The sequence below is a fragment of the Salmo trutta genome, chromosome 4, assembly GCF_901001165.1.
Source record: "Salmo trutta chromosome 4, fSalTru1.1, whole genome shotgun sequence".
Taxonomy (NCBI): domain Eukaryota; kingdom Metazoa; phylum Chordata; class Actinopteri; order Salmoniformes; family Salmonidae; genus Salmo; species Salmo trutta.
This window is the reverse complement of record NC_042960.1, coordinates 6,541,784-6,560,813: the sequence shown is the minus strand read 5'-3', so window position 1 is coordinate 6,560,813 and position 19,030 is coordinate 6,541,784. Positions and strand designations below refer to the sequence as shown.

The window sequence follows — 19,030 nt, the reverse complement described above, 5'->3', positions numbered from 1 at the left end:
GTCTGAAACGTTTGAAAATAATACCATACACTAAACAAACACAACAGCGGGTGGCAGTAATGGGTAAAAGGCGACCCATAGATTTACGTGAAGGCGTTGGAGAGTTGACGTTAACGGTTTATAGCCAATAGCAGCGAACCTACTCATGTTTGAATGAAGAACAGGCGGTTGACGTTTACTCCTGCAGCAGGTTTGTTTACCTCATTCAAAAACATTTTCTTTAGGAAATATTTTAAGTAGCTGTTAATAATAACCATATGAAGTAGCTCTGACTTTTATTTACAGCGCTTTGCAGCCGAATAATTTAAATAGGGTCACGTCTTATAACGTTAGCCAGCTTACGTTATGTGATAACTCTAGTTAACGTTCGCTAAATGTCCCCGTGAAACTCAAATTCTGCATGAGCTCTATCATTTAACACAATGGATAATATGCTCAATGGTAGGCGTATTAGCTCATTTCAGTCAACGTTAATAACGTTATAATTTCCTTAGTTAATAGTTAATTTCCATAGTTAATAAACGTCAACCGCCTGTTACATAGCTACCTACATCAGGGGTGTATTAATTCCGGCGATTCTGTTGAAAAACGTTTCTTAAACGGAACGAAACGGGGAGGGACTTACTTGAATTAGTCCAATAGACGTTTTGCAACTGAATCCGACCAATGAATACACCCCATCACTTTTATCTGAACGCAAACAAGCCAGGCAAGTTGGTAACCGGTCTGATATGGCTCCAACAATAATACCAGGTTGTTTGTATTCTGACAGTAGCCCAGCCACGCAAGCCCTCATGTCCACGAGAAGATCGCATACATTTGGAGAGACCATGGTAAGATTTGCATTTCACACATGTATTATGAAGTTACTGAACAGAACTTTCGACCATAATTGTGGATAGCAGTCACTAACATTAACTAGTTAGCTAACTAAGTTGTTTATCAATAACTGGATGTTGGCTTCTCTCAATGTGCCCAGCCTTCAACAAGATCTGGAGAACGCACCCCATTGAGGTGTGTCCAGAATGAAATGCGCCATCTCTCAACCCCATCTTCTAGACTCAAATCGAGATCAGGGTCGGGCAGCAATATCCTCAAAACACCCAAGGTATGACAAACAGCCAAGCTATGGATCCCGTTCACTGAACTATTGTTTGAAATTTACCTTATACTTCTCCCATTCTCCCTACAGAATGATGATGTGTTCATCTACACAGACCCGTTAACACATTGCCCTCCACCAGCTGAGGTCCTATGCTCACCTAGTGTTCCAAAGCCCAGTGATGAAACTACTACCAGTGATACAGCTCCTACCACTGAGGACACAGCTGTTGATACAAGCAGTGGATTTGGAGACATTACCTTCAAGTCCTTCATCTGTGCTGGGGGTGAGGTTGAGGTTTCAGAGCCCTCAAGGGTTGTAGATGAAACCATCTGCCTACCCAAGAATCAACTGAACATCTCTTCTCTTCCTGGCTATGATAATGAAAACACATGTCTCTCTGACAGTATGGTTACTCAATGCTGCGACAACCATGTGGATCACGTCTATTGTGATTTGGAAAGCGATTTGGCCACAACTGAAGCTGACCTGTCCTTTAATGGGGGTTCAAACCCCAGTCTTAGTGTTCCACAGTTCACCGATCTAGCCCACATCACTGAGACTGTTACTGGCGGACAGGGAGATGTAACGGTTAAATCTTTCATCTGCACCGGAGGGGATGTGGAAGTTTCAGAGGCTTCCAGGGTGGCACTTGAGACTATACTCCTACCAAAGGATCAGCCTGCAAACCACCATCAGCCATACAACGACAGTATATGTCAAAGTGTTATAGTAGATGACTTGGACATGCAGTCCATCGATGACCACACAGATCATCTCTATTGTAATATGGCCTCTAGTGCACACCTTTCCTTCAAAGAACCTACACATTGTAGTCTTCAAAGTAGTACTTTGAAATCCATAGAGATGGTCCATACCAATGAAGAGTCAACTGGTGTTCAAAATGCCACTGGCGGACAAGTTGAAGTCTCAGAGTCCACCAGAGTGTCCGAAGACACTATCCTCCAACCTGAGAATCAGACTGTGACCAGTCATCTATCGTACAACGACAGGGTCAACCCAAGCATCATAGAGGAGCAGTCCTCCGATCATGCAAAACACCCTTATAGCCATGTGGAAAGTGAAGGTGCCGTGTTGAAAGCAGACACCGCTGCCATCAGTGAACCCTCAATGGGAAATGCATTCTTAAGGTCATTGAAGGACCTGGGTGATGTCGCCTGTCAGCATTTCCCTGAAGGCCCCAAACAGGGTTCTTCTCTCCATGATGGAGACAGCGCTGTGGTTCCATCTATACAGTTGGAATCTGACCGTTCCCTTTGCAATGAGTTTGGAGCCTCGGCCAGGAGCTCCACACCTGTAGATGAGGACAACCCATCGATAGTCTCTCACTCCCATTCTCATGGTTCAATGCAGGAGTCCAGTGGGGCCAGAGACGGCGCGCTGGGTTCAAGCAGTAACGCTCCTCTTCTCTCCAACACTACAGACGAAGCAAACTCTGAGAACATTGCTGACGTGTTGACTGAACTACCCAAGATCCCCTCTGTAGCGAGGTGGGCCGGCGATGGTGATGCTTTACAGTTTGAGACCTTCAGCCCTGTTCTTAGCACTACCCCCATGACCAGAAGCGGGGGCATTCAGAAATTGCCTTTTGCCCAAATGGAGGATTCCGCTCTGGAAAACGGCAGGGGCTGTGTCCTCAACTCTGCTGAGGGTAGCTTTGTTCTCCCGGCCAACCCAGACAGCCGACTCTGGGCGGCCGTCCTGGAGAGCCCGATGTCTCTGCCCAAGTTCAACTCGACGGCAGTGGGTGCAGCATCGACCCGCAAGCCCCCTCCTTCTCCAGACCCAGTCACAGAGACTGTGGAGACGAGGCCAGAAGTGGATGTACCTCATGTAAAATCCCAACCCAAGGTGGAGAAAGTAGAGATGGGTCTTTTTGATCATTTACCAAGGTTGGTTTGTGAGGAGCCATTTCAGCAGCAACTCATCCAGATGGCCCAATTCCTCATCCTGGCATCGGGCAAGATGGACCCTGTTAGCAACCCTGCCCTAGCCCCTACACCCACTTCAGCCCCTCCTGTAGTGGGAACTACAGCGGGGTCCACGGCTGTAGAGTGCCACAGCATGTGTGTTGGCACCACTCCAGTGAGGCAGGCAGACTGCAGTGCCAACACCTCTGGTCAGTTTGAGAGGAAGAGGGAGTTCTCTGTGTCTGACGCCTGCACCAGCACCGAGACTCTGCTCTGGAGGTGAGTATTGGACTGTGTGTTTTTGTGAGTGAGAACTCTGTAAAATGTTCTGTGTTTATGTAATATGAACCATGTAAATATTGTTTTTTTGTGTTTGTCTGAGAGAAGTGTGCACAAGTATTTCCCGTGTGTGTGTATGAGAACTATTTTCTCTCTGTGTCAGTCTGGCCCCTGGGAGCCTGTGCGGGGTCCCCAGACAGGAGATGGAGCAGAGTCTGACCTCCACTCTCATCATGGTGGAGGCCCTGGTGCAGCAGCTGTGCACAGCCAGGGGACAGGGCCACTCTAGGGGCCCCGGGCCCTCAGAACTCAGGGACAAGCTGGTCCAGACCGACCACACTGAACTCAGCCAGACGGTAACCTACAAAGACCTCTATGTGATGGCCCTGGAGAGGATCAAGGAGCTAGAACTGGACCAGACCTCTCTACAGAACCTGCTCCACAGCATGCAGGACACCAGGAGCACCATGACAGCCCTGAGTGGAGACACTGAGGCTGCTCTCAGCAGCATGAGGCAGATAAGAGACCTGGTTAAAGAGGACCAGCAGAGCCTGGCTACACAGTATGGTCAGATGAAGTCCCTTTATGAGAAGGGCAAGAAGACCCAGGGCAGGATGGTGCAGAAGGTCCGAGACACCCTGCAGCAGAGAGAGGACTTGGGGAGACGGATGGAGGAGGCTTTCACCGCCAAGGACGCAGCCTTCAGTGTGACCGAGCAGCTGAGGGCTCACTGTGCCGTGCGTATCTCTGAGCTGGAGGAGAGTGTGGGATCTCACCAGGAGCTGATGGCTGCCCTGAACAAGACCTACCCAGAACAGGTACCACACACAGTCTGAGATCAGGGCTAGATGCAATAGCCTGGTTCCCAGCTTATGCTTATTTTGGTGCTGTGTATTTGTTTTCCCGTGCTCATGTGTGTGTCCTCACTCAGGTTGCATTGAAAAAGGCCTACGTGGAATCCCTCAACTCTGCATCTGAGCTCTTGAGAGGAACCATGAGTGATCACGACAGTCTGCATCAAGAGGTATGTCTTAACCTGGAGGCTACATTGTCTTGTCAGGAAAGAAAAGACACCCAAAAGGTTGCAATGTTTTGTTCTGTACCACGTGTGTGTAAGATGTCATATTCTCCCCAGCTGAAAACAGCCAGGTGTCTCCTCCAGAGGACAACTCCTATACTGGTGAAGCTGAATGAGAAGGCAGCCAAAGCTATAGGAGAGAGAGACCAGCACCTCTCGGAGAGAGACCAAGCTGTGGAGGAGAGAGAGCAGGTCTGACCTCCCTTTTCTCTCTCTCTCTCTCTCATCTCCCACACCTCACAATGTCTCTACTGCCTGTTATATTTGCTCTGTTCTGTTATCTTCTGCAACTCGTCTCTCCACAATGTTATGGCTTCATTCCAATGCGTCGTGGCTCTCTTCTACATGACAGATCCAAGAGGAACTGGACCAAACCAACGTGAGTCTCCAAGATGCCAGACAGGAGATTGGGGACTTGAATCTCCAGGCCACCATCATCAATTCAGGTAGGGATTGAAACAAACGATTGAAGATAGCGTTCGAGTTTCAAGTGTTATTGTGTTAAGTTTAAAAATAAGTGCCGATTATTTTCTAGCATTGTCATTCTCCCTCCCTTTTCCACTCTCCCTCTTGCTCTCTCTCCCTCTCTCAGAGTTGGGTGTTCTGCGTCAGAAGCTGAGTGAGGGAGAAGTGGAGCGAGCTCAGCTGGAGAGGAAGGTCACGGAGCTGTCTGCCACCGTCTCCTCTACCCTGGCCTCCTATGCCTTCCTAGAGCAGGCCCTGGCTGCAGAGTCCACCAAGTCAGTTCAAAGTTCACTCTAAGCTGTTATGGTGCTTCAACTATGGCAGTTGTCAATTCAACTTTTTTATATATATAGAGAAAAAGAACCTTAACTTTGTTATTTCAGGTTGCAGCAGTCATGGCAAGAAGTCCAGCAAGCTACCGACAGGGCCAACCAGTAAGTGAACTCCTCAGCTACCTCATTTCTCTTATCAACACTACTATTTAAATCTGTATTTTACCATTGAAATGGGCTATTCTGATATATTTGTATGTTTTGCCCCATCACATTGCAGCTATAAAGATGATTTAACATGAACTAAGACACATACCTTTTGCTATTTGTAATCAATAATGCACATTGGTTTAACTATTAAGGCATGTTTAGCCATTGAGTTTAATTAAGCAATAAGGCATGAGAACCCAGGGATTACTCCCAACTAAGGGATGTTCTTAGGCCTGAATCAAGCCAGAGGGAACAGCACTTAGGAGGGAGTTATCACATGATAATCCCCGGGTTCTCATGCCTTATTGCTTTTATAAAACAGTTGCCAACATATTAATACAAATCTAGATTTTTAAATTATACATTTTAAACGAGTACATTTGTTTTTGTGTTCTGGTCATTAGTTATTTTCTGTTTTGACCCAGGCGTTAATTCGAATCATTCTTTTTGTTCCGAGTTGCTATGCTAAACAAATCATTGGCATGTAGCTAGCTAGCAGATTCGATGATGAGATACAAGAACTTCAATAAATAATGATATATTAAATATCCAATAGGCCTACAAAAGCAGCATTGCACTGGTTAAGGAATGAATGGAATTCTGACTGTTTACGGTTTCCATGGTGAATTATTAGTTTTGTGTTCAAGCCTACTGGCACAGGAGAAATCTATTTGTAAAATGTTACATTGTTGCAAGGTCATAGAGGCAGCCAGGTGGGTTTATACAACCCCTAACTGTTGCAAACCAAATAGTAGCATGGAAAACTAATGTGTAGATGCTTTTTTTACCCCGAGGGATAGAAAGTTTATGGATTTCCTGCCTGGGCTGTGGGACAGTGGAATTATGACATGCTGTTTTGTGGGTGTTGTTGTCCCACAACTCTTACATATCAACCAATCAGCATCCAGGATCCAAACAACCAGTTTTATAAAATTTTATTTAACCCCTCCTGTGTCCAGGTTGGAGGGTGCGTTGGTCCAGTCAGAGCAGCGTGTATGTGAGCTGTCCCAGGCTCTGGCCCACAGCGAGGAGCAGCTGAGCCAGCTGCAGAGCCACTCCCACAGCCAGAGCTTGCAGCTGCAGAAGCTCCATGAAGTCCGCGTGCAGCTCAACAGCATGATGGAGATGAACGAGGTAGGAGGACCTCTGGATATATCTCTGCAGTACTGTATGTGGTGGTGCTCTCTCTTGCTTTGAGTTCCTCTATCTTTTTCTGTCTCTTTCTCTGCTCTTTACCAGTCTCTCTCCTTCTTTTACTCTGTAGATCTCCCTCTTTTCTCTTTCTCTCCCTCTCTTCCTGTGTGCTGATCCTAAACTCAGCCGTGATGAGTGCTGTGTGTAACAGCTCTGTTCCTCCTCCCCTGTGTAGTTCCTACAGATGGAGAACGATATGGCCAGGGAGCAGGTGGTGGAGAGCGAGAGGACCCTCCGGGCTAACCTACAGGGGCTCAGGGAGAGGAACATCCAGTGTGAGGACCTCAAAGGAGCCCTCAGCCACCTCCAGTAAGACCCACTACCACTCACTGTGGAGTCATAGTACATTTAGTTATTAGACATGATTTATTTTTGAGTTGAGCTGTGATGAGTTCTGGGGTGTGTGTGTGTGTGGGGGGGGGGTTGTCTCCAATCACTACATGGGACATGGTTATTACAAACAATTGAATAATTGTCTTTAGCTGATTGTGTCTGTGTGTATGTGTGTCAGCGCTGAGAGGGAGGCTTTGCAGGCAGAGCTGGAGGACAGTAAGGCCAGAGCCCAGTCGGTCCAATTGGACCTGGTAGAGCAGCTAGCCCAGGCTGTTACTGACGTCACCCTGTTACACCACACACTGAGACAACTGACCAACGATGTTCACACTGCTCTGACCACCAAGGTAATCACACACACCCTGTTACACCACACACTGCACACACCCTGTACTAGTCCATAGAAGACTCAGTCTGTTGTGATGTGGTGTTATTTCAGAAGCCAGAGGTCTGTGGTAAAGAAGAGGTGTCCCAGCCCTCCCTCCCTGTCGAGCGTCATCCCTCCACCTCCTTCGTGGATAGCATCATGGTGGCCATCACCACTGACCTGGCACAGGCCAATGACACACAGCCCCCCTTAGACATGACAGAGGAACCACAAGCTGAAGGGTTGGGCAGCGAGACCAGCGCCTTCACTCGCCTCGCCCCCATCACTCCTAAGAAGTGTCAAGGTGAGGCCTCCATTGCATCTCCCCAGGGGTGTTGCTGGTCTCCCCAGGGGTGTTGCTGGTCTCCCCAGGGGTGTTGCTGGTCTCCCCAGGGGTGTTGCTGGTCTCCCCAGGGGTGTTGCTGGTCTCCCCAGGGGACACCCCTGGTCTCCCCAGGGGTGTTGCTGGTCTCCCCAGGGGTGTTGCTGGTCTCCCCAGGGGTGTTGCTGGTCTCCCCAGGGGTGTTGCTGGGTTCTGTTCAGTAGGGTACACTGTAGCAAAACCTTACAACGAAAAACTAAAGTCTGTGTTCTTATTGGACAAGTTCGTAGCACCTCCCCTGTTTCAATGTTTCAAAACGTCTCCAGACTGAACACAACCCATTTGTTTGTCTGTATTGATGTGTCCTGGGCCCAGTCATTAAATGCCCGCCCTTCCTGGTTTCAGTGGTGCCTCCGGAGGAGGAGCAGAGTAGTGTGGTGGAGCTGCTAGCAGACCTGGCTAACACAGTCTCTGAGCTCAGCTCCACCATCACACAGCTACGACAGAGCAAGGACACCGAGCAGGAGGCACTGAACAACACCATGTAAGCACTGTGACGTGTGTGGCATTTATTTTGTGTTGAGATGTGAAGCTTAGAATTTCTCCTTTAAGCATTCAATGATTTACTGTTTACCTTCCTGGTCACCATAAGTCAGTGTTTCCCAACTCCAGTCCTCCAGTAACCCCAACACCACACATTGTTGTAGCCCCGGACAAACACACCTGAACTCGTTGAGGGCTTGATGATTAGTTGACAAGTTGAATCCAGTGTGGGGAACACTGCCTGCCCTATGTCAAGTTCCATCATATTAGGGTTAAACCCAGGGTTTCCCAAACTCTGTCCTCGGGACCCTAAGGGGTGCACGTTTTGGGTTTTGCCTTAACACTACACAGCCGATTGAAATAATCAACTAATCATCACACTTTGATGCACAGGGTTTGGGATACGCTGAGTAAACCTAACCAATAATTGTATTGCGATACCAGCTGTAGGCTGCAGGGGGAGCAGCAGGCCCAGGCCCACAGACACAGGGCTGAGGTATCGGAGCTGAGGTGCCAGCTGAGCCGTCTCCAGAACCAGCTAGGCCGGGACCAGGTGACTCTACAGAACAAGGCCCAGGTGAGACACTACACTGCTCTCAGATCAGACCGTCCAACTAAAAACACCAGTTTCAGTTACACTTAACTTCTTACCTGCGTTAAACCCTGTATTTGTGAGCATATTGGCAAAGTGCTGCCAATACTTATTTTACTGAGAAATCTAGACATTTGTTATTACTTTCTTGGCTACAGGACATGAGACGTGTGATTACTTGACTGACATGGTATTTTGGTGAATAGTGGTCTGTGTGACTGAGGCTGAACCCAGGTCATTTGTTCTGTTTTACCAGGAGGTTGACACTATGAAGAGGATCTGCAGTGAAGTGAATGAGGCCAGGGAGTTTCTTTACATGCACAAATCTGAGAACAAAGTAAGGGACTATATCACTTTTTCCACCAAAAAATACTCGGTTGGCTACATTCACTTTATTTCGTCTTTTTATCCTCGTGTGAATTGTCACCTATACGCCATGATGTGCTTCCATTTAGCCTATGTTACGTTGCTGCTATGTTCTGTATTTGTGTTCTGTAGGAGCTGCGTAGGGAGGTGGCAGACCTGCGCCGTTCACTGCACCAATCACAGGTAGAGTCCCAGGCTCTAAGGGACGAGCTAAGAAAGACCGGCAACCAATCAGCACACAGCATGCATTCCATGGACGACAAGATCCGCCTACTGAAAGAGGTAGAATCCAGACCATAGGTTGCCTGTTATCCCTGTAAGAACTGCCAGGGCTACCCTACGGTGTCCATGTCTCTGCTGTCCCCACACCTAGACACTGGGCATTCTGCGCAGAATATTTTGATCTGAGCTCGCCACAGCACCCTACATGACCCAACCTTGGGTTGTTTTAAATTGGCCACAATTACATCTCAAATACATCCCCTCACACCAACCCTGCAGCCTTGAAAGACCAAGAAATCCTCTCCCTCCAACACTGGTTGTATTTGACAGGCAGTAGGACCTTAAACACTGTCTCCACCACAGGTGGAAAGACTAAAGAGGACTCTGATGGAAGCTGAGGAAGGAAGAGCAAAGCTTCTGGAGAGAGCCAAGAGACATGTAAGTGTCTATACGATCTATACACAAGTGTGTCACCCCGCCTCTGATTTGGTAAACATTTGAGGGATGGGCCTAGAGAAATGTAACCACTCTCAAATTCCTAGGCAGCGCTATGGATGCATCTCCATCTATATCAAAATGATAGTTTTAACCATGTTATGAGGCTATAAAGTGTTTTACATTTACAATGTTTACAAACATTGGAGTAAAACAAGCTTATATTCTGGGTTCTGATGGGGTATGATAGTTGAACTAAGCTCATGAGGCATTTATATAAGTTATATTCTTCAAGAATCAATGGTCAAAAATGGATGTTGCAACTAAGGATTCCAGCTTTAAGGAAAGCACTTCATATGTACAGTTGAAGTGGGAAGTTTACATACACTTAGGTTGGAGTCATTAAAACTCGTTTTTCAACCACTCCACAAATGTATTGTTAACAAACTATAGTTTTGGCAAGTCGGTTAGGACATCTACTTTGTGCATGACACCAAGTAATGTTTCCAACAATTGTTTACAGACAGATTATTTCACCCACTGGGAATGTGATGAAAGAAATAAAAGCTGAAATAAATCATTCTCTCTACTATTATTCTGACATTTCACATTCTTAAAATAAAGTGGTGATCCTAACTGACATAAGACAGGGAATTTTTACTAAGATTAAATGTCAGGAATTGTGAAGATCTGAGTTTAAATGTATTTGCCTAAGGTGTATGTAAACCTTCAACTGTAAGTGGTATCCAATGCACAAGTCACCATCTTCAATGTTCCCCTCTGTCTCTGCAGCAAATGATCCACGACACCAACCAGAAGAAAGTGGAGAAGGAACTTCGTGTCCTTGACGATATGATTGAGACGGTCAGAAAGGTGAGAGTACAGGGATATACATTTTTCTGTTTGAAATGTAAAGGTAGATTCAGCGATATGACGTAGATGTTGAAAGTAAACAGCATAGTGGGTACATTTCCACTAAGAGAACTGAAGCACGAGGCTCCACTTCTCCTCTGTTTTGGTCCTGTGGCTGCCAAGTTGTAAAAGCGTGATGTGAATCTGTGCACATGCGCAAATACTGTGTGAGAGCGAAGTCTTGCAACTTGCTCATCTCAGTATCTGCACTGCTGCTCGTGGCAACGTCATTTTGCTGAGTCTACCTTTAATAGAAATGGTCATATTCATGTGTTACTTGATGTATATTGATAGTTTGGCATTAGACTTGACACTTTTTCCTTTTCTTTCTCCTCAGACTTTGTCTTCTGTTCCTGACGTTGTCAAGAACTGCAAGGAACTCAAGACTCTAGTCGAATATCTTGGTTAATGTCATATTGAAAACTAGTTTTAATCAGTTCTGTTTTTTAAAGTGTTTTCTTAAACCTATTTGTACAAATAAATAATCTGGAAACACGTCTGAGGAGTTTTGATGGAATTGATTTATGTTAACTGTATTGTAAACGTTTACAGCATTACAATATACAGCCGAACACTTCTGCAATTGCAAACGGTATGAAATTTAGTCATCATAATATTACAGAGCGTTCTGGTTTGATAGACTTGGAACACTCAATGAAATGATTCCAACCGCTCTCCCACTAAGTGAGTTAACTTGAACAGAATGGAGTTGGTTTGAAATGTTTCTGGGTTTTCCATGAAAGTACATTCACACATTGTATTTATTATGTACAGTTTACCAGTACAAGAATGGCTTTACATCAATGTTACTCTCACTTTTATACATTACTGGATTGACATTACAATGATGTAAAGTGGATTTCATTTTGGGTGTAAAAAAAACCCGAACATCTCCAAAGATATTTTCAATGATTTATAATTTGTCAGCCCACTGACAACTACAGACGCCTTGTTAAGTGTTGACAGAGCATGCAGTTATAACCTAATTGGTGGTTGGCAAAATCGATGATGTATTACAACGTTTTCATAAATCTTTCGACAAGTAAAACCATATTTGACAAGTAGGTCATTTCTTGATGTTGCAATGGGAAATGTCATCTAAATCATTTTCTGTCTGCCGTGCTCCTCGTCGTTTCTGCTTGGCTGCTTTTCAATACGACTAATTTTCTTTTTATATACACCGTCTCTCCAAAACACGTGCTGTCCGACTGTTCTCAATTAGATGTAACAAATACCTAAGACGTGAGTTGCGTCGCCTCCAAGGAACGTATCCCACAGTCTATCCTGGTGGATTTGTGATATTGACTTTATATTTGATTACGAGTAGGAGATTAGAATTTGTATTGTCAAATGGACTTGATATTTGATAACTTAAATTAGTGAAACTTTTATCTGCAGATTTATTTTGACTGACTTCACCCATTTAGATTCACTTAATGCATGATGAATATAGTCAATGTGTCTATCAACAACTACATGTCGGTACAGAGCCTTCAAAGTATTCACACCCCTTGACATTTTCCACATTTTGTTGTGTTAGTCTGAATTTAAAATTGACTACGTTGCGATGTTTCACTGGCCTACACACAATACCCCATAATGGCAAAGTGGAATTATGTTTTTAGAAATGTTTTCAAATTAAAATGACAAGCTGAAATGTCTTGAGTCAATAAGTATTCAAGACCTTTGTTAGGGCAAGCTTAAATACGTTCAGGAGTAAATATTTGCTTAACAAGCCTTAAGTTGCATTGACTCACTCTGTGTGCAGTAATAGTGTTTAACATGTTTTTTTATGAATACCTAATCTCTGTACCCAATACATAGAATTATCTGTAAGGTCCCTCAGTCGAGCGTGAATTTCAAACATGGATTGAACCACACACACCAGGGAGGTTTTCCAATGCCTCACAAAGAAGGGAACCTATTGGACGATGGGTAAAAAACATAAAGCAGATTGTCCCTTTGAACATGGTGAACTTATTAATTACACTTTGGATGGTGTATCAATACACTCAGCCACTACAAAGATACAGGTGTCCTTCCTTACTCAGTTGCAGGAGAGGAAGGAAACCGCTCAAGGATTTCACCATGAGGCTAATTGTGACTTTAAAACAGAGTTTAATGGCTGTGATAGGAGAAAACTGAGGCTGGGTCAACAACATTGTAGTTACTCCCCAACACTAACCTAAATGACAGAGTGAAAAGGAAGCCTGTAAAGAATAAAAATATTCCAAAACATGCATCCTGTTTGCAATAAGGCACTAAAAGTAAAACTGCAAGAAATGCGTAAAGAAATTAACTTTGTCCTGAATTTAAAGGGTTATGTTGATGGCAAATCCAACACAACACATTACTGAATACCACTCTTCATATTTTCAAGCATGGTGGTGGCTGCATTATGTTATGTTTATGCTTGTCATCTGCAAGGACTAGGGAGTTTTTTTAGGATAAAAAGAAACATGGAGCTAAGCACAGGTAAAATCCTAGAGGAAAACTTGGTTCTGTCTGCTTTCCACCAGACACTGGGAGACAAATTCACCTTAAAACAGGACAATTAACATAAAACACAAGGCCAAATAGACACTGGAGTTGCTTTCCAAGACAACATTGAATGTTCCTGAGTGGGTGGCCTAGCTACAATTTAGATTTATTGCCTTGAAAATCTATGGCAAAACTTGAAAATGGCTGTCTAGCAATGATCAACAACCAACTTGACAGGGCTTGAAGAATTTTAAAAAGAATAATGTGCAAATATTGTGCAATCCAGGTGTGAAAAGCTCTTAGAGTTACCCAGAAAGACTCACAGCAGGAATCGCTGCCAAAAATGATTCAAACATGCATTGACTCATGTATTGACTTTGTTGTATTTCTTTTTCAATACATTTTCCAAAATGTCTAAAAACATTGTCATTTTGGAGTATATTGAATTCAGGCTGTAGCACAACATGTGGAATAAGTCAAGGGGTATGAATACTTTCTGAAGGCACAGTACTTTTTTTTTAAATGGTGTCCCCGTTATTTAGGTACACATACAGTTGAAGTCGGAAGTTTACATACACTTAGGTTGGAGTCATTAAAACTCGTTTTTCAACCACTCCACAAATTTCTTGTTAACAAACTATAGTTTTCGCAAGTCGGTTAGGACATCTACTTCGTGCATGACACAAGTAATTTTTCCAACAATTGTTTACAGACAGATTATTTCACTTATAATTCACTATCACAATTCCAGCGGGTCAGAAGTTTACATACACTAAGTTGACTGTGCCTTTAAACATCTTGGAAAATTCCAGAAAATGATGTCATGGCTTTAGAAGCTTCTGATAGGCTAATTGACATAATTTGAGTCAATTGGAGGTGTACCTGTGGATGTATTTCAAGGTCTACCTTCAAACTCAGTGCCTCTTTGCTTGACATCATGGGAAAAGCAAAAGAAATCAGCCAAGACCGCAGAAAAAAAATTGGTTCATCCTTCCAATTTCCAAACGCCTGAAGGTACCATGTTCATCTGTACAAACAATCGTACGCAAGTATAAAAACCATGGAACCACGCAGCTATCATACTGCTCAGAAAGGAGATGCGTTCTGTCTCCTAGAGATTAACGTACTTTGGTACGAAAAGTGCAAATCAATCCCAGAACAACAGCAAAGGACCTTGTGACGATGCTGGAGGAAACAGCTACAAAAGTATCTATATCCACAGTAAAACGAGTCCTATATCGACATAACCTGAAAGGCCGCTCAGCAAGGAAGAAGCCACTGCTCCAAAACCGCCATAAAAATGCCAGACTACGGTTTGCAACTGCACATGGGGACAAAGATCGTACTTTTTTGAGAAATGTCCTCTGGTCTGATAAAACAAAAATAGAACTGTTTGGCCATAATGACCATCGTTATATTTGGAGGAAAAAGGGGGAGGCTTGCAAGCCGAAGAACCCCATACCAACCGTGAAGCACAGGGGTGGCAGCATCATGTTGTGGGGGTGCATTGCTGCAGGAGGGACTGGTGCACTTCACAAAATAGATGGCATCATGAGGAAGGAACATTATGGGGATATATTGAAGCTACATCTCAAGACATCAGTCAGGAAGTTAAAGCTTGGTCGCAAATGGGTCTTCCAAATGGACGATGACCCCAAGCATACTTCCAAAGTTGTGGCAAAATTGCTTAAGGACAACAAAGTCAAGGTATTGGATTGGCCATCACAAAGCCCTGACCTCCAATCCTACAGAAAATTTGTGGGCAGAACTGAAAAAGCGTCTGCGAGCAAGGAAGCCTACAAACCTGACTCAGTTACACCAGCTCTGTCAGGAGGAATGGGCCAAAATTCACCCAACTTATTGTAGGAAGCTTGTGGAAGGCTACCCGAAACAATTTAAAGGCAATGCTACCAAATACTAATTGAGTGTATGTAAACCTTTGACCTACTGGGAATGTGATGAAAGAAATAAAAGCTGAAATAAATCATTTTCTCTAATATTATTCTGACATTTCACATTCTTAAAATAAAGTGGTGATCCTAACAGACCTAAGACAGGACATTTTTACTAGGATTAAATGTCAGGAATTGTGAAGAACTGAGTTGAAATGTATTTGGCTAAGGTGTAAGTAAACCTCCGACTTCAAATGTAGCTGATCTGAAACGACCTCATAACGATGGCATAAAACAGTTTTTTCTTCTCTTCCTCCCTTTTAAGTCTTGTTGTCCTGAGTGTAAAGTATATTAAGACAATAGACTGTCTGAGCCACACACATGTTTTACCTGACACCACTGAACACGTAGTGTACTGAGATAAAATATCAGGTTCCAAGTGAATTCATTTGCTGATTGCTGGTTCTTTAGCGAAGATTAGGCCAGGCTTTCTGTCTGAGTGTGCGCTACAGATGTAGGATCCTAATTTGAGCCATGTTGCTAGAGCAGGAAAATAATCTTGCAGCAACAGGAAATGTGAATTATTATGTGGATTGTAATTAAGGTTTTTTTTTGTAGGGGTTAATAAAACATTTTTTGCAAGTCTGTAATATCCGCTTTGAAATGTCAGACTTCAGAAGCATTTTTAAACCTCAAATACACCACAAGTTTTAGTTCTCCTGCAACAGGGTGATCAAATTAAGATCCTACATCTGTACACTGATGTCTGGACATGACACTTGTGCCTGCCGTTCACAGTGACTGATAATTCTACGGCTCCAGACACACTTCATGTCCAACTGAGCTGAAATGATGGAGGGGAGGAATGGGCTGCACAAAAGATGCAGTCTGAAATGTCTTAAGTGCCTGTTCCTGGCAAGGAATGAAGGAAGCAGTCTTTTTGTTAATGTCATGAAGCATGAAGTGTATGTTGTTGAAGAGTGCTTTTACTTTTGCTCTTCTCTAAGCTGTATGTATTTCTATTACATTCCTTTAGCTGTAAATCTACAGAATTATGGACTTTTCAGTGACACAATTCTATTATTATGCTTCTGCTAAAATGTATATTCTATTCTACTGAGCCATTTACTTTATATTCATGTTCTTATCTTTTATTGTTTCTTATAGTTGTTGCATTGTCGAGAAGGAACCTGCAAGTAAGCATTTCATTTTGTGTATCCTGACCTGTAGATGCGAATAATAAAAACGTGAAACATTCCAATAACTCCTTGCATGACCATTTCCAATTGTTGCACTTTAATTACAACAATTATTAAAGTGTTAAGTGGATCCAAATCAAGAGTTTTGATTTCTACCATTGAAACTCCTTTTGTCACAACTTGCACTACAGGCATCCGCATATTTTATTCAATGATACATTTATCTTTGTAGTAATTATGTTGTTCTGCTTAAATTAATGTAATTCAACTATGACTCCATATAAAAAAAATGCACAAAATACTTCTTAAGCATTTTTTTCAAAAAATCTTTATCAAATGCACAAAATGAAACAATAATTTACACCGTTTAAATTCCATTACAAATACATTTAGACAATTACATAAAAAAAGGCCCTGCACACATTCAACTCATGAAAATTGAGCTTTTGCAACCACAGATTTTCACCACAGTAAAGAAAACAAACTGCAAAACCTCATTCAGGCTTTTGAGATACACTCGATGAAGCTACAAAGTGATACAAGTCCAGACACATACTTTAACCTTTAAATTCAAATCTCAACTGTACACACATTATGGTGCATCATGATATGGATTTAAACATTAATGTATATTTAACAATGTAGTGTCCTGATCATTGCACTTGATACTTCAGCGTGTATACATTGTATTGCAGTCCATATCATATTTGTCACAGTTACTGAATTAATGACATTTTGTATCTCAAAACATGCACATTGATTCAAGTCAAAATAACACACCAAAACATGACGGAAAAATGCTGTTCATTTTATGTCCTTTAGTCTTTTCTTTTTCAGTCATGCCATCCCACTAACACCAGTGTCTCTCACATAGCCGCCAACTGAAACGGAGAAGTCCACTGGAACTGTTCTTTCCAAAAACCAACCCAATGCATAATTCTTTGAAGACTGTTCCTCAGATGGCAGACACGAACCTATCCATGTTCCCCGAGTACGTGGGGTGTCTTAGGTAGGCTCCAGTGCTGGTGGTACCTGCACCATTATACTGGACCAACGAGCCCAACTGTCCCGGGGACACTCTCCCATAATGCTCCACAGCATCTCCAGCCATGTGGGGTGAGGAGTGGGAGTGGAGACGCCCTGACCCTCCATACCCCTGGCTGTGTCCCTGGCTGTAGGAGCCCTGAGGTGGGTGGTGGTGTGGGTGGTGGTGGAGTCCGTTGGGGCCCGAGTAGGGAAACCCCACATGGGCTGAGGAGCGGGACAGCATGGCCCCTCCACATGACTGGGCCTGGAAGGCTGGGGCTCCAAGGTTACAGTGGCTGGGGCCCCCAGCGGGGCCTCCCTCTGGACTGAAGCTCCGGCTGGGCTGCTGCATTATCTCTGGCCCCTGACACCCGGAGGGGTGCCCTATGATTGTGTTGATGCTGAACATGCGGGAGTGGGACTGGCAGTGAGGACCGAACCCAGGGGGCGAGGATGATGGGTAGTAGGCAGAGGGTAGCTGACCATGTTGGCCGTACGGGGGACTCACCGCCATATTGGAGCCGTAGACAGAGCTGGAGTAGGTCGAGCGAGCGATCTGGACAGGCGAGAAGACGGGGGACTCATGTACATATGACGTGTAGGTCGTAAAGTCACAGCGCTTGAACCTCTTCCTGCGCCGGAGGAAGCTGCCGCTCTCGAACATGTCTTCTGCGTTGGGGTCCAGGGCCCAGTAGTTACCCTTCCCGGGCCTCCCTGGCTCCCTAGGGATCTTGATGAAGCAGTCGTTGAGGGTCAGGTTGTGGCGGATGGAGTTCTGCCACTTCTTGGAGTTGTCTTGGTAGAAGGGGAACCGCTCCGTGATGAACTTGTAGATGCCGCCCAGGGTCAGCTTATGGTTGGGCGAGTTGGCTATCGCCATGGAGATGAGGGCGATGTAGCTGTAGGGGGGCTTCCCTCGCTGGAGGGGTCTCTTCCTGCGGCGGCCCCTTGACGGTTCATCCGACACTGTTGTGATGGTATGAGGGGGGTTGGGAGCAGGCAGGGAGATCTCAGGAGGAGTGTCTTTCTCCACTTTGACCACCGGCATGGTTGAGTGTAGTTCGTAAATGTCCAAAAACAGAACGAACTAACTTGCAAAGTTAATGGTCTAGGTCGTTCTAAGGTTGTCCAAAAGTGCAGTATGTCATCGACAGGAACAGTAGCAGACGCAGGGAGAGAAGAGCAATAAAATATTTACTAGAAAGGAAGGTTTCAACATTCCTTCTTCAAAAACTCAGTCCTCAAAAACTCAGTCCTCAAAAATTCAGTCCTCGAGTCCAAAAATGAGCAGTTCAACAAATAAAGATGGTTTGCGTTCCCAGTTTTCTATATATCCAGGATAGTCTCGTCAGGTAGAGATGAGAGAATGCAGTGACTGTAAACACGTTCTTCCAGTTGTGTGTGAGAGTGTCAGTGAGTTACCTGAGGTCTCGACTACCTCCTCTGCAGCACACCTGAGCCACACCCCCACCCAGGGACTGACTCACCTCAGTAAAATGGATAAGGGTTTATTGTTCATGTGTTGTAAAATGTATGTAATGCCACTGGCAGTTTAAAAGTGTATATTTAGGACATTTTTTGTTGTTGTTGCTGTAAGTATTGGATGTAGGAGTAGCACTGACTTTTCAGTAACATGTATAAGATAGTAAACGATTGAAATTACGAAAACATTTAAAAAAGTATATTCTCTGTTTTTAGTTCATTCCAATTTAACCAGATTTCAGTAAATAAATGAATCTGATCATCTCAGTATCGTACTTCAGCTGTCCAATATGTTAAATTAAGGTACTTTTCAAACCCTGTGACCAA

The 19,030-nt window shown here is 44.1% G+C and overlaps 2 protein-coding genes across 2 annotated transcripts; one reads left to right on the top strand and one right to left on the bottom strand.

Annotated features, from left to right (window-relative positions):
• Window positions 1-87: 87 nt before the first annotated feature.
• Window positions 88-11,120, top strand: LOC115191745 (uncharacterized). Its single transcript, XM_029749613.1, has 21 exons — window positions 88-190; window positions 773-833; window positions 980-1,108; window positions 1,193-3,312; window positions 3,476-4,130; window positions 4,244-4,336; window positions 4,448-4,582; window positions 4,743-4,836; window positions 4,983-5,130; window positions 5,239-5,289; window positions 6,297-6,471; window positions 6,707-6,840; window positions 7,043-7,211; window positions 7,304-7,535; window positions 7,959-8,097; window positions 8,541-8,673; window positions 8,945-9,025; window positions 9,187-9,336; window positions 9,640-9,714; window positions 10,504-10,584; window positions 10,961-11,120. Exons 2-21 carry the CDS (start codon window positions 795-797, stop codon window positions 11,030-11,032), a joined length of 4,905 nt encoding a protein of 1,634 aa, XP_029605473.1. The 5' UTR covers window positions 88-190; window positions 773-794; the 3' UTR covers window positions 11,033-11,120.
• A 5,385-nt stretch (window positions 11,121-16,505) lies between these two features.
• LOC115191744 (forkhead box protein E1) lies at window positions 16,506-18,642 on the bottom strand. The gene has a single exon (XM_029749612.1). It carries the CDS (start codon window positions 18,267-18,269, stop codon window positions 17,151-17,153), a length of 1,119 nt encoding a protein of 372 aa, XP_029605472.1. The 5' UTR covers window positions 18,270-18,642; the 3' UTR covers window positions 16,506-17,150.
• Window positions 18,643-19,030: the final 388 nt, after the last annotated feature.

What these genes read in the sequence shown, in the direction of transcription:
- LOC115191745 (XM_029749613.1), top strand. Translation starts at nt 795, where the DNA reads ATGTCCACGAGAAGATCGCATACATTTGGAGAGACCATG. An exon ending in CTGTGGAGGAGAGAGAGCAG is followed by an intron (nt 4,583 to 4,742) that starts GTCTGACCTCCC and finishes TCTACATGACAG; the next exon opens with ATCCAAGAGGAACTGGACCA. An exon ending in AGATCCGCCTACTGAAAGAG is followed by an intron (nt 9,337 to 9,639) that starts GTAGAATCCAGA and finishes TCTCCACCACAG; the next exon opens with GTGGAAAGACTAAAGAGGAC.
- LOC115191744 (XM_029749612.1), bottom strand. Translation starts at nt 18,269, where the DNA reads ATGCCGGTGGTCAAAGTGGAGAAAGACACTCCTCCTGAGATCTCCCTG.